This window comes from Rhinopithecus bieti, unplaced genomic scaffold (genome assembly GCF_001698545.2).
Source record: "Rhinopithecus bieti isolate Rb0 unplaced genomic scaffold, ASM169854v2 scaffold_18504, whole genome shotgun sequence".
In the NCBI taxonomy this organism is placed as follows: domain Eukaryota; kingdom Metazoa; phylum Chordata; class Mammalia; order Primates; family Cercopithecidae; genus Rhinopithecus; species Rhinopithecus bieti.
The window spans coordinates 1,092,130-1,106,226 of NW_016809260.1; the positions used below are offsets into that span (position 1 = coordinate 1,092,130).

The window sequence follows — 14,097 nt, forward strand, 5'->3', positions numbered from 1 at the left end:
AAAAAAAAAAAAAAAAAAAAGATAGTAAGAAGCAAGTGTTAACTTACTTGAATTAGATCTAAAATGCCAAGTTCACTTTCTGAGGAATCCACACAGAAGACAAAATATAACGTTGCGTAATGTCTATAAATCAGTTTGTTGTCAGATCCTCCAATTAATCTAAATGACAAAAAAAATTGTAATGTTATTGGAAAGAAAATGCAAAACATTTTCATTAGCTCAAACAAACTGACAATTTGTTTAAAAACCACTTGTCAAACGAAAGGTGACATTCAATGGCAAAGCATTTAAGTGAACTTATTCAGAGACTAGGTAAATTAAGATGGCTGTTTTCTTCAGCAATATCAAGTAAAAGAAGCCAGTGCTTAATTTCAGTTCATTCATTCATTAAACCATTCTCTGAGTAACTACTGTGTGCCAGGCACTGGTAGTGGGGAAGGAGCAATAAACAAACACATCAGAACATCATCAGATAGTGGCAAGTGTTACACTGAGAATCAAAATACAATGATGATATATTGATGGGTTCCCTATTTCAGGCTGAATATTGAGCAAGAGTGACATTTAAGCTGAGATCTAATGATAAGGAGTTGGCTTGGAAAAAATTTAGAGAAGAGCATTTCAAGCTAAGGTAGTAAGTAATAAATGGCCATTTCATCTAGAACAAAGTATGTATATTCAGGGAAGACAAAAAAAGCCAGTAGATAAGAAAAGATTAATAAATGATAAAGTCAGAGAAATAGGCAGAAATTAGATCATGGGGCATTTGTAAGTGCTTACTAGATTTAACTCCATACGTCACAGTAAGTTACACAGCTTAAGACTGATTATCAACTAGAAAAAAAAGAAGAATGACACTTCTTAAGTTTTGGATAGATTCACCATCAAGATCTCTTCCAGAATTACATTGTTTTGAAATATAAATGCAAGAAAACTAAGCTAGGATACTAAATTCTTTAATGAAATATGTTTATTTATAATGACTGGAATTTTAGTATTTTAAAAATAATAATTTAGGAATCATTCCAAACATCTTATAATTTTCTAAATATAGTTTAGCTATTTCATAGTTAAGTTTGCAATAATGAATTCACCTTCTTAAAAGACCCCTAAACACTTAACATAATTTACAATCAAGGTTATATGTAACCAAAAGTAAACTAACATCTATCCCAGCAGAATATAGGAAAATGGCATTTCTTTCTCTCTCTCTCTTTCTTTTTGAGACAGAGTTTCACTCTGTCACCCAGGCTGGAGTGCAGTGGCGCTATCTCAGCTCACTGCAGCCTCTGCCTCCTGGCTTCAAGCCACCGAAGTAGCTGGGATTACAAGCACGCACCACCACACCTGGCTGATTTTTGTACTTTTAGTAGAGATGGGGTTTCACCATGTTGCCCAGGCTGGTCTCGAACTCCTGAGCTCAGGAGATCTGCATGCCTAGGCCTCCCATAATGCTAGGATTACAGGTGTGAGCCACCATGCTCGGCCAGCATCTATTTTTTATACAGTAAAAATAATACTAAACTTATAAGTTCTGTAGAAACAATTTCTCAAGGTATATACTACTTCTATGTCCTCTAATAGCAAAAGGAGAAATGATCTTTGACAAGAATAAAAATTTCCTACTATCCTAGATACTCCTCTAGAGAAGATATTTAATTTAAAAATATCTACATGCAATTTAAAGAGTCTGAGAGTGTATTTATAGACTGTGACTGCAATTGTTCCCTGAAAGAGGTAAAAAGAACACAAATAGGAGGCTTCACTTCATTCTGAATCAGCAATTTAGTGATTATCTTAAAACTTTTGCTTTACTTTAAAAGGAGAGCAAAATTCTGAAGAATATAAGTTTCAAAGAGGCCATTAATGCTATTAAAAGCAAGCAAAAATATTAACGTGGCAAGTATATATTTTGCCTTTAAAAATATAATTTTATCTTTAAGCTATAGTATAATACTGATAAAAATTCCTGTACAGAATGCAATACATCATATACAACCCCAGGACTGAGAAATCCTGTTAGTTAAAATAACTCATTTTATAGAGGAGAAAACTGAGGCCCAAGAATTTAAGTGACCTGTCCAAGAAAATCAGCCTGTTAGTAACAAAACTAGGATTAAACTAGATGTGTAGCCTCATCTCTGCTGCAATATTTGCTTTCTATTTTTTGTAAGGTTAAAAAAGAACAATCACAATTTCAAGCCACAATTTCTATTTCAAATAGCACCCTAGTTAGATTAATCAGGTTCTTACTTCTAAATGCAGTACACTGTGCTGGGTGATAATTTCCTGGGAGATAAGAAATCAAGAGGCTAGGATGAGAGGAAGTGACAGTAATGTCAAAGACAACTAAAGTTGAATAAATACAAGTAAAATTCAAAAACAGAGGCAGGTACACTTGTCTCAATTATTAAATTAGAAGCCCTGAGTTAACAGCAAAATTTTTAAGTATGTATTGGACATTTAAGGACAGCATGATATAACCTTTCAGGAAACCCAAGTTAAGTGTTCCACATGATAAAAAGTAACTTATGACCATGGATTCCCTGTTATCCAGAGTATTTCTCATCCATCATACACATAAAAATAACAAAAAATTCTAGGTTTCTCTGACTGATTCATGTTTGAGAACAAACTGTTTTCATGGAAGCTATTAGTTTAAAAGTATTTATTTGTAATATCTGTCAATATTCTTATTCATTTTAAAATAGAAAAATCAATTAGCTGATTTAGGTATATTTGAAAAACAGACTTCAGTCTTGTAATAGTAAAATAAAAAATGTAATCTAATTTTTATGCACATTCACACAAAGGAATACTCTGTAGTCATTAAAAAGAATAAGCTTGTCCTAGATGTGTTTATATGCAAAGCTTTTGAACATACTGAGAACCAGCAACATGCAAATGAGCATACAAGTGTGATCTCACAAATAAAAATTTTAAGGTTGTATGTTAGTCAACACATATAACATACTTTATATGTTAGTCTATACAAACAATTTTCTAGAAGGATACACAAGAAATTGGGTAGAAGGACTAAGGTTGAGAGGTTCTTATTTTACATTTTATACTTCCCTGTAATGTTGGCATTTTACCATTAATATATTACCTTTATATAAAATTCCCTTTCAAAATTTTAAGAGGAAAAAAAGATTTCATATCTTTAAAAAATAATTCTTTAAGTTAGATTTATAGCTAACATAGGTGGCAATTAATTCACCTAATCCAATTAATCAAAATTAGAAAACTGTTACCATACACTGATTAAACAGTATATATTTTAATCATATCGTCAAAACTTAGAAATGTCTATGAAATGCTTTACTTACAATCCTCCTTCTAGGAAATTACAAACATTTTCATCTCTTTTAGATACCAAATGGAAAGTCTCCCTGATGATTTGCTGTTGTGTATCTTCACTCTGAGGAAGAATAATTCATATATATTAGGATGGAGGGTATGGGTTTAATAGCATTTTAAGAATTTTTAAAATCAAAGGTAGTAATATCTATCTGGGAAATCCATCTAAGAGAGGGGTCCTTGGAGAAGTGACTTAAATTACACCTTACAGAAGCAAAACCCAACATTTCTTGATGAAAAAGAAAAGAAAAAACCAAGTATTTATATTTACCACTATAATAAAAGTAACATATTTCTAAGTTTCAAAAACCAACAAGAAAAAATATTAGATGAATTACATACACTGGTAAAAGGGAAACTAGATGTTAGTCAAAGCTGATTATCTTACGAATGAGTAAACTGAATCAGAAAGGTAAAGTTATAAATAGCATAGCTAATCTATATTTGAATGGAGAAAAGAAATAGAACTATGGAGCTTCCAATTAAGTTTAACCTTTACTAAATACAGACTGAGGTAAGAGTCCATCCATCTTACTCATCTTTATATAAGCTGATCTAAAGCCAAGGATTGGCTCAATAAATATCTATTAAGCTGGACTAAGCAATTCATATTCCAGCAAGAGTCAGCGTCCTGACCAGGCACAGTGGCTCATGCCTGTAATCCCAGCACTTTGAGAGGCCGAGGCGGGCGGATCACAAGGTCAGGAGATTGAGACCATCCTGGCCAACATGGTGAAACCCCATCTCTACTGAAAATACAAAAATAGCTGGGTGTGGTGGCGTGTGCCTGTAATCCCAGCTACTTGGGAGGCTGAGCAGGAGAATCGCTTGAACCCAGGAGGCAGAGATTACAGTGAGCTGAGATCGTGCCACTGCACTCCAGCCTGGTGACAGAGTGAGAATCCATCTCAAACAAAACAAAACAAAACAAGAGTCAGCTTCCTAAACACTGCAATAGAAAACTGAACAAGATCATGAACACCAATTTCACAGGAAAGGATGTGAATGGTCCACAAAGAAATAAAAAGATACTAAACCTCAGCAGTAATTAAGTGAAATACAAATTAAAACAACGAGATAGCTCCACATGTACCATATCGGCAAAAGTATAAGAATATGATAGTATAAAATGTTGACAAAGATGTAGAGCCAAAGAAACTCTCATCTCACCAGTGGCAGGGTAAACATAACCAGCACTTTCTTGCCTATTCTATTTAGTTTTAGTTTAGATACTATTCTAAACCATATGAAACCAGTTTTGAAGATCAAAAACAATTGAGCATTGGCAATTACACAGATAGTTGACCCTTGAACAATGTGGCGGTTAGGGATGCCAATCCCCCATGCATTTGGAAATCTATGTATAAGTTTTGATTCCCCAAAAATGTAACTCAGCTATACCTTTTCTCTTAAAATCGGTCATCGTGACATTTTAAAAGTCAAACCTCTTTCTATAAGCAACAAACCATCCTTTGCTGGCATTAAATTCTCCAGCTTTAGATCCTTTACCTTCCTTATGCTTTATGTTATCATATAATGACTTCACTTTTTCTCAAATCATATTCTACAGGTATGCCTTTCTTACAGCATTCCCGTGCCCACATAAGAGCTGGATTTTCAATACGAGATAAAAAGGGATTTTGCAAAAGGTGCAAAGTTTTCTCACACATTGGCATAGCTATAGCTACAGATTCATGAATATTCTTTTCTTTCTTCTTTTTTTTTTTTTTTAAATAGAGTCTCCCTCTGTTGCCCAGGTTGGATGGAGTGCACTGGTGCAATCTCGGTTCACTGCAACCCACCTCCAGGGTTCAAGCAATTCTCCTGTCTCAGCCTCCAGAGTAGCTGGGATTACAGGTGCCCGCCACCATGCCCAGCTAATTTTGTATTTTATTTCTATTTTATTTTATCAAGACAGAGTTTTTGCTCTGTTACCCAGGCTGGAGTGTAATGGCATGATCTCACTCACCGCAACCTCCGCCTCCTGGGTTCAAGAGATTCTCCTGCCTCAGCCTCCAAAGTAGCTGGGATTACAGGCACCCACCACCATGCCCAGCTAATTTCTGTATTTTTAGTAGAGACGAGGTTTCACCATGTTGGCCAAGCTGGTCTTGAACTTGACCTCAGGTGATCCACCCACCTCAGTCTCCCAAAGGGCGAGGATTACAGGTGTGAGCTACCGTGTCCAGCCATAATTTTTGTATTTGTAGTAGAAACGCTGTTTTGCCATGTTAGCCAGGCTGGTCTCAAACTCCTGACCTCAAGTCATCCGCCTGCCTTGGCCTCCCAAAGTGCTGGGATTACAAGCATGAGCCACTGTGCCTGGCCATGAATTTTATTTTCTTTATGATAGTCCTTTTGCTGGATTCATTTATCTTGAAATAGTGGGCAACCACAGCCACAGACTTTTATCTAAGGTACACCTCAAGCAATTTAACTTTTTCTTGTAGTGTCATGACATTTCTCTGCTGCTTGGGAGCACTTCCAACATCACTAGTAGCACTTCAAGGTTTATGATATTACAACAAACATGACAATAAATTACACAGGAATTGGGAGAAAGCACTTTTTACTGTGATGTGCAATTTACTAAAGATACAAACTGCTCACCAGGAGATGATTAGCATCACACAGCATTTTAAGCAGATTCTCAAAACACCTGAATTTACCACAATAGCAACAGAATATTGGAATTACTACAGTAATACAGTATAAGGTACAGTTAATTTTATACAGTTATAATTTAATACTGCATCTTTACATTTGTTTACAGTTCTCTCCACTGAGAGTAGCACCACTTACCGAGAGTAGCACCATGTCCAGTCTCTACGTGTTTGCATAAATTTTGATACATTTTAACTTTTTATGATGGATTTGTATATATTTTATGGTAGTAAATGATAAAATAAGCTAGTATCTACTGTTTTATGCATTGATGACATACCTCCAAACTTAATTTTTTTATATATATATATATTTCTAGGCTATACAATTTGTAAGTTTTTTCAATTTGTCAAAAATCTCCAAAAAATTTCCCAATATACTTACTGAAAAAAAGCTGTGTGTAAGTGGAGCCTTGCAAGGGTCAACCGTACATAAAAAAATCTCTTAACCTCTGTACCAGGAGACAAACAGAAGAATGTTCATAAAAGCACTGTTTGTAATTAGAAAAGATGAAAAGGACCCAAATGTCCACCAGTCACAGAAGGATAAACTACGGAATGGAATTGTACAATGGAATCCTATAAAAAGTAAGTTAAAGAAAGAACCAAACCACGCCCTTAAATATGAATGATTCTCAGTTGTGCACAGTGGTTCACACCTATAATCTCAGCACTCTGGGAGGCCGAGGGGGGATCATCACTTGAGCCCAGAAGTTCAAGATCAGCCTGGGCAACACAGCAAGACCCCATCTCAAAAAAAGAAAAGAAAATTTTGGCCTGGTTCAGTGACTCACGTCTGCAATCCCAACACTTTGGGAGGCTAAGATGGGATGATCTCTTGAGTCTAGGAGTTTGAGACCAGCCTGGGCAACATGGCAAAACCCTGTCTCTACAGCATATTACCCAGGCATGCTCGTGCATGTCTGTAGTCCCAGCTACTTGGGAGGCTGAGGTAGGAGTATTGCTTGAGCCTGGGAGGTGGAGGTTACAGTGAGCCAAGATCATCTCACTACAATCTAGTCTGGATGACAGAGCAAGACCCTGCCTCGAAAAAAATTTTTTTAAATAATAATTTTTAAAAATCCATTCACAATATCATCCCAAACAACAAAAAATTTTTTTAAAAACTTAGAAATAAATTTAACCAAAGATGTGTAAGCCATGTTACTTCCTTTCTTAAAGATCTCTAGCTTTTATGTGACCTAAATAAAAGCTCCCTACCATGCCATAAGACGTTCTCCAATATCTAAGCCAGACTAATCCCTAAGTTTCATCATCTCTTTCTTCTCCCCTATATAATCTGCTCCAGCCACACTGAACTTCTTACCATTCACCTTCTTCACATTTTCCCACTTCTGTCTGGGAACAACTTCCTCACTCCATTCTCCAGCAACACCCTTTCTAAGACACAGCTAGAACATTACGACTTCAATGAAGTCTTTCCTGGCTCTTAATTAAAAGTAGTCCCTTCTTTCTCCATGCTTCCTTGGTATTGTTTCTATTCTTATCATACACTTATAACAATGTGCTCAAATTTCCTTTGTGGTAGTCTGAATTCTAACACCAGAACCTGAGCTTTGTATTTGAAATGCTCAGCAAAGTGGCTGATGTAGAGTAGCCAATAAAAGCGTACTGAATAAATAAATTTGTAATCTAGAAGACAAGATCCACATCCATTTATATTACCCAAAATCTGGGTTACCTTACACACAAAAAAAGAGGCAATAAAGTTAAGGCAGTATGGTATAGAAGTTAAAAATGCAAGCTGTGTTCTAATTAAGACGGTAAATTAAACACACATCTGCATTTGTTGCCTGCCCAAACCCCAGCTAAAACAATATTAAAGGGTTTTTTTAGCAAAGGCATAAACACACAAGGATGAGGAGAATGGGAAAGGAAGACAAGAACAACAAAATCTTGAAAGTGTTTAAATAAGTGTTAAAGTATTCTCAGAAAATTTAATCCTAAATGGTGAGAGGGAAATCATAAAACTAACTCAATTTGTGTCACAAAATAGGCAAAAACTCATGAATTGGTGCTTTTACATATGTCTGGAAGTGAGGATGAAGAGAGTAGTGTAAAATAAGGACTAAAAGTTTGTTTAAAAAGCAGAGGATCACTAAATTCCCACTACCATCCCCAAGAAACGTTCTTAATCTTATTACTAGGAATAGATCAAAGGGAGGGCCTTCGGAGAGCAAGTGGTATTGTGGTAGGCAGAAAAATGGCCCACCAAAAAATGACAACATCCTAATCCCCGGAACCTGTAAATATGTGGTTAACATGACAAATGCCTTTGCAGATGGGATTAAGGACTCTGAGATGAAGATATTATTCCAGATTATATAGGTGGGGCTAATTGCATGGCATGGTACTTTAAAATCTGAGAATCTTTCCTAGGCTGTGGTCAGAGGGAGATGTGACTACAGAAAAAGAATCAGAGATATGCTATGCAGCTGGCTATGAACATGGAGAATGGAAGCCATAAGCAAGGAATGAGGGTGGCCTCTAGGAGCTGGAAAAGACAAGAACATAGATTGGCCCCTAGAGCCTTCAGAAAGGGATGCAGCTATACCAATACCTTGATTTTAGTCCAGTAAAACCCACATCTGACTTCTAACCCAAAGAACCATACAACGATAAGTTTGTGTTGTTTTAAGCCACAAGTCTGTGGTAATTTGTTACAGTAACATAAAATAAATTCAGGGACCATACTGAAAACATGGGGATTATGTAAATGTACAGATACCAACAGATCCTGTCTAATCAGAGTTCTCAGAATACCTAGCGCTAGGCCTTCTTCACCATCTAGGCAGGAGATTGGAACATAACTCTGTAGGAACTCAAACTAGATCTAAAGTTAATGATAATGGAGATACCAACTATGACAGAAAACTGTTAGCTGCTCACTAAAATCTAGTTCCCTTATTTTCAGGGCACACAATTTCACCCTCCCCTGAATTTAGGTGGAGCCATACAACACAGTTCTGGCCAGCAGAATGTGGCTGGTAGTCTGTGGTATGCCAGAACTGGCATGAAAGCCTATTGGGTGTATCTCTTTCTTCTGCATTTGGTGACATCATGTTGGTAGCTTGAAATTGGTCACGGTGAAGTATTTATACCACAAAGATCAGCAAATGCTATAAATCAGAGCTTTTTTCCTCCCAGATGATCAGGTTGTTAAACGTATACTATCCAAGCCTCACTCATGAAAATTCCTGCAAAATCTTCCATGCTAACTAGATGTAGAAGTTCCTTTGTCCCCTTCTCAAGAATGATTAAAAAAAAAAAAGGCCCACATGAAAGGTTCCAGTTGACCAAGAACACCAATGCTGGACTTTATGTAAGTGAGAAACAAACTTTTATGTTAAGTCACGAAGATTTGGGGAGTTGTAGTTACAACAATTCCAATTCCTACACTACTTAAATTGCCTAGCTTGATTACCTCAAGTAAAGATTGCATAGGCAACCTCTAATCATGGATTGAGAGCTTCCAATCCGCTTTCAGTACTCTATCCTTAGAAAGGAGCAGTCAATCAAGGATTACTGGACAGTTGAAGACAACTCTAATATAGGTGCAGCAAACCACCATGGCACGTGTATACCTATGTAACAAACCTTCCCATTCTGCACATGTATCCCAGAACTTAAACTATAATAAAAAATAAAAATTAAAAAAAATTTTTTTAAGAAGTTAAACATAAAATAGGGGAAAAAGCAACTCAGAGGAAACAAACCAAGTAAAGAGAAGAAAATTTAAAAATATGTATCATTAATATGAGAGGTAAGAAAAGATAATACAACTATAAAGTAACAGTATACAATAAAAGAGTGAAATTCAGAAATAAAGAAGCTCATGGGAATTCAAAATATAAGGAGAAATTTTAAAAATTCAGTAGAAAACTGGAAAATAAAGTTGAGAAAATAGAGCCAAAGGGCACAAAGATAGCAAACGAAAGAGAAAGAATAAGAAATGTAGAAGAGTCCAGAGAAATTCAGAAAAACTGAAAAAAGGAGACTTGAGAACAGGAAATGAAGAAATGTTTCCAGCAGAGGACAAAAGTTTCTACAATCAAAGGACCCATCAAGTACCCAGCACAACAAATGAAAACAGACCCATGGCAAGGGTCTGTGAAACTGTGGAAACTCTGTCCCCAAAACAGGAATCTACAACTTTTTGGAAGGTATAGATGATCACACATGAAAGAAAAGTAATCAGAATGCTTCAGACTTTTAGATAGCAACACTGGAAACTAAAAGGTAATGGAGCATATATCAAAGTTCTGAGAAAAAATTCAAACCTAAAATTTTATATGCAGTCAATGTGGAGTCACAAGAATTTTGGGGCATGCATGCCAGGTCACAAAAAATCTACTTCCCATGATCTTTTCTCAAGAAATTACTGGAGGGTATTACTGGCTCCTCCATGGCAGGATAATAAACAAAGAAATGAAGCAATAGGAGGAAACACAGGAAACAAGCAAAACGAATCCCCTAAAATAATAAAGATCCCTGCATGACTGCCTTACAACCGGTCGGGATTGGTCCTAGTCAAAAGGCTCCAGAAGAGACTTAAAATTTAAGAACATAAAACAGAGAAAAGATGCATAAGATTTAGACAACTGGCAAAGATGTAAATTAGTGATAAGCGCATTAAACACTACATCAAAAGAAAAGACAATTACAACCTTTAAGGAAAATAAAATGTCAGTAAAGAAAAAACAGTACAGTTTACAACATGGCTTGGCTGAAGAAAGTGTTTACATAATAAATTAATGTAAACATCAAAACACTGATCTAACGAAAATTATGAAATAACTATGAGGGGACTGGGAATTAGTTGTGGAGGAGAGAACAACCAAATAATCAATTTTAATAACAGAATAAATCACGTCTACAAATAATAAGTCAGGCAGTAAAACAAGTACATTATTTAGACACATGTACATAAACACTGAAAGCAGCTAAAAGTAGTTACTTGTGGAAAGGGAGAAATGAAGGAATGTTATTTTTCATAATAAACCTTATGAAACTATTAGATTCTTTAACCAATATGTATGTATTACTTGAAGAAACAAACTAAAAGAAGGGAAAGAGGAGAGTAAATAATCTGCAACCAGATATATGGGTTTATTCCTGGATGTACTCTTTGTTAACTGTGTAACTTTGGGTAAGTTACTTATCCTCTCTGTGCCTGAGTTTTCCTCATTTGTAGCATAGAGAAACCAAGAGTATCTACCTCATGGTGGTGTTGTGAGAACTGAGTTCATACACTTACTTTATACATATATGTACATACTCATAGAATGATATCTGGCACATAATAAGCATGCATTAACACTGACTTATTTTTAAGTACTACCTCTGGGCCTTATCTGAAAAGGCAGTTCTAGAATTCTAAGGACAATAAAATCTTATAGGAAGTTTTATTTTAAGGAATGTTATCTTTCTGCATTATATTACTGCTTATCAAGGAAGAGGTCAACTGCGCTAACCTTTAACTATGTTTCATTATATTGACAGTGAAAGAATTTCTCATAGGAACTTCAACTGCTGCCACCTGGAATTTTCTTAGGATGCTGGCAATACTCAATGAAGAGAATCAGTAGGGTGGTTGCCAGAGACTGGTGGTGGGAATAAAAGGAGGAATGGGGAAAGCAAAAATGTTGATCAAATGGTACAAAGTTTCAGTTAGACTGCAGGAATAAGTTTTTGTGATCTACTGAACTGCATGGTGACTGCAGTTAATAATAATGTATATTTTAAAACTTCCAAAAGAATGTATTTTTAACATTCTCCCCACAAAGAAATAACAAGTTGGTGAGATGACAGATACGTTGCTGGGTGCGGTGGCTCACGTTTGTAATCCCAGCACTTGGCAGGCCAAGGCCAAGGATCACTTGAAGCCAAGAATTTCATACCACCCTAGGCTACAAAGTGAGACTCCAACTAAACAAAACAAAACAAAATGTTTCAAAAACTTAGTTGAGCACGGTGGTGGGCACCTGTAGTCCTGGCTACCAAGGAGGCCGAGCCAAAAGGATCCCTTGAAGCCCTTGAAAAGGTTGAGGCTGCAGTGACCTAATGATCACACCACTGCTCGTCAGCCTGGGCATCAGTGCACTCCAGCCTGGGAGACAGAGCAAGATGATATTACTTAAAAAAAAAAAAAAAAAAAAAAGATGCTGGATATATTAACCAGCTTGATTGAATCCTTTTATAATGTATACATAGATCAAAACATCACACTGTACCCCATTAATACACACAATTATTATGTCAATTAAAAATGAATTTAAAAAATAGGAAAGAATGCCTTAAAATTTTAATCAAACATCCAAAGGCTAAGCTAAACTTAAATAAGTATCTGCTGACATAAAACTATTTCCCTTACTTAACTTAACAGCTTTCATTAAGGAGCCTAGAACTTACTTCAGGCTGATCAGATTTCCTAACAGTATAGTTTCACAACAGAAGTCAAGAGAGCTATATTTCAGTTGGTCACAACTCCTAGATTACATCAGTCTAAAGATGACTACAGTTACAAAAAGGCAAAAACTTTTATTATTTTATATTATGCATTAAATAAAAACAAAATAAGCTTTAAAAATCAGAAACCAATATAATATTTTTCTCTTTTCCTACGTTTCTCCTGTCCTTTATGCATATATCACAAAAGGCCAACTTAAAACTTCCCTCTAATCATATCAATATGTCAATCCTCATCATTCTTTTAAAATTTAGGAAAGTATTTTCTTAAAATGCATTCGTTCACTCTGATAGATGTTAAAATATAGAGGATTACCAAGACCAAAGACAAACAGCGTATGATCTAATACAAGAAGTAAAACATAAGATATCATTATTTTGAACTTACAGCTTTGTATTTTGCCTTTTTTATATTTCAAAAAAAGAAACAGAATTCCTCATAATCAATTGGGCGCAGCGGCTCACGCCTATAATCCCAGCACTTTGGGAGGCCAAGGTGGGAGGATCACTTGAGGCCAGGAGTTCCAGACAAGCCTGGGCAACATGGTGAAACTCCATCTCTACAAAAAAATACAAAAATTAGCTGGGCATGGTGGTGCATGCCTGTAGTCCCAGTTACTCAGGAGGGTGAGGTAGGAGGATCGCCTGAGCCCAGGGAGATCAAGGCTGCAAGTGAGCTGTGATCATACCACTGGACTCCAGCCTAGGTGGCTGTGAGGTCCTGGTTGAATAAAAATATTAAAACAGGACTGGGCATGGTGGCTCACGCCGTAATCCCTGCACTTTGGGAGGCCAAGGCAAGAAGAGCATTTGAGGTCAGGAGTACAAGACTGCCCTGATCAACATGGTGAAACCCCGTCTCTACTAAAAATACAAAAAAAGTGGCCAGGCATGGTGGTGTATGCCTGTAGTCCCAGCTACTCGGGAGACTGAGGCAGGAGAATCGCTTGAACCTGGGAGGTGGAGGCTGCAGTGAGCTGAGATTGCACCACTGCACTCCAGCCTGGGTTACAGAGAGAAACTCCGTCTCAAAACACACACACACACACACACACACACACACACTTCTACATACAGAGAGAGAAAATAACTCTTCATAATAAAAGGTGCAGGGCAATTTCTGACATAATAGTAGCACAAATAACATACTGTAAGAAGTCAAGAGAAACAATGATTTTGAGCAGCAATATTGTCATCTTCAAAGAAAAGTGACAGATACTGAGGAAGGGCCTTAAAGAATAGGTAGAATTCAAAAATAAAGAGAATGGGGAGTATGAAGTTACACGAAGGGCAGAAGTAAAAATGTGGACAAAATCACAGAATCAAGAAAATATATGAAGAATAATAAGTTTATGTTGCACTTAAAAAAAAGAGATGTCTGAGGACAAAGCCTCAGAGCACTCCAAACATTTAGGAATCATGAAAAAGAGAAGACCCTAGCAAAGAAAATTCAGTTAGTGTGTTTTCTGCCAATGCCTCTCCTAAGTGAGAAGTCTGGCTGGAGACTCTGTGTACATGGGCAGGCCTAACTTCAGCCAGAGTGTGCAAAGAACCAGCAATCAGGATGGCAGGATTCTTAAATCCC

At 36.4% G+C, this 14,097-nt stretch overlaps 1 protein-coding gene across 4 annotated transcripts in view; it reads right to left on the reverse strand.

Annotated features, from left to right (window-relative positions):
* Nucleotides 1-14,097, reverse strand: part of AP3S1 (adaptor related protein complex 3 subunit sigma 1) — a 77,311-nt gene that overhangs the window by 50,179 nt on the left and 13,035 nt on the right. For all 4 annotated transcript variants that reach the window (XM_017888991.1, XM_017888990.1, XM_017888993.1 and 1 more), the window contains exons 2-3: nt 3,330-3,421; nt 48-159 (exon numbers count right to left, since the gene is read on the reverse strand). In XM_017888991.1, the coding sequence (XP_017744480.1) occupies nt 48-159; nt 3,330-3,421 (204 nt within the window). The remainder of the gene's footprint in view (nt 1-47; nt 160-3,329; nt 3,422-14,097) is intronic.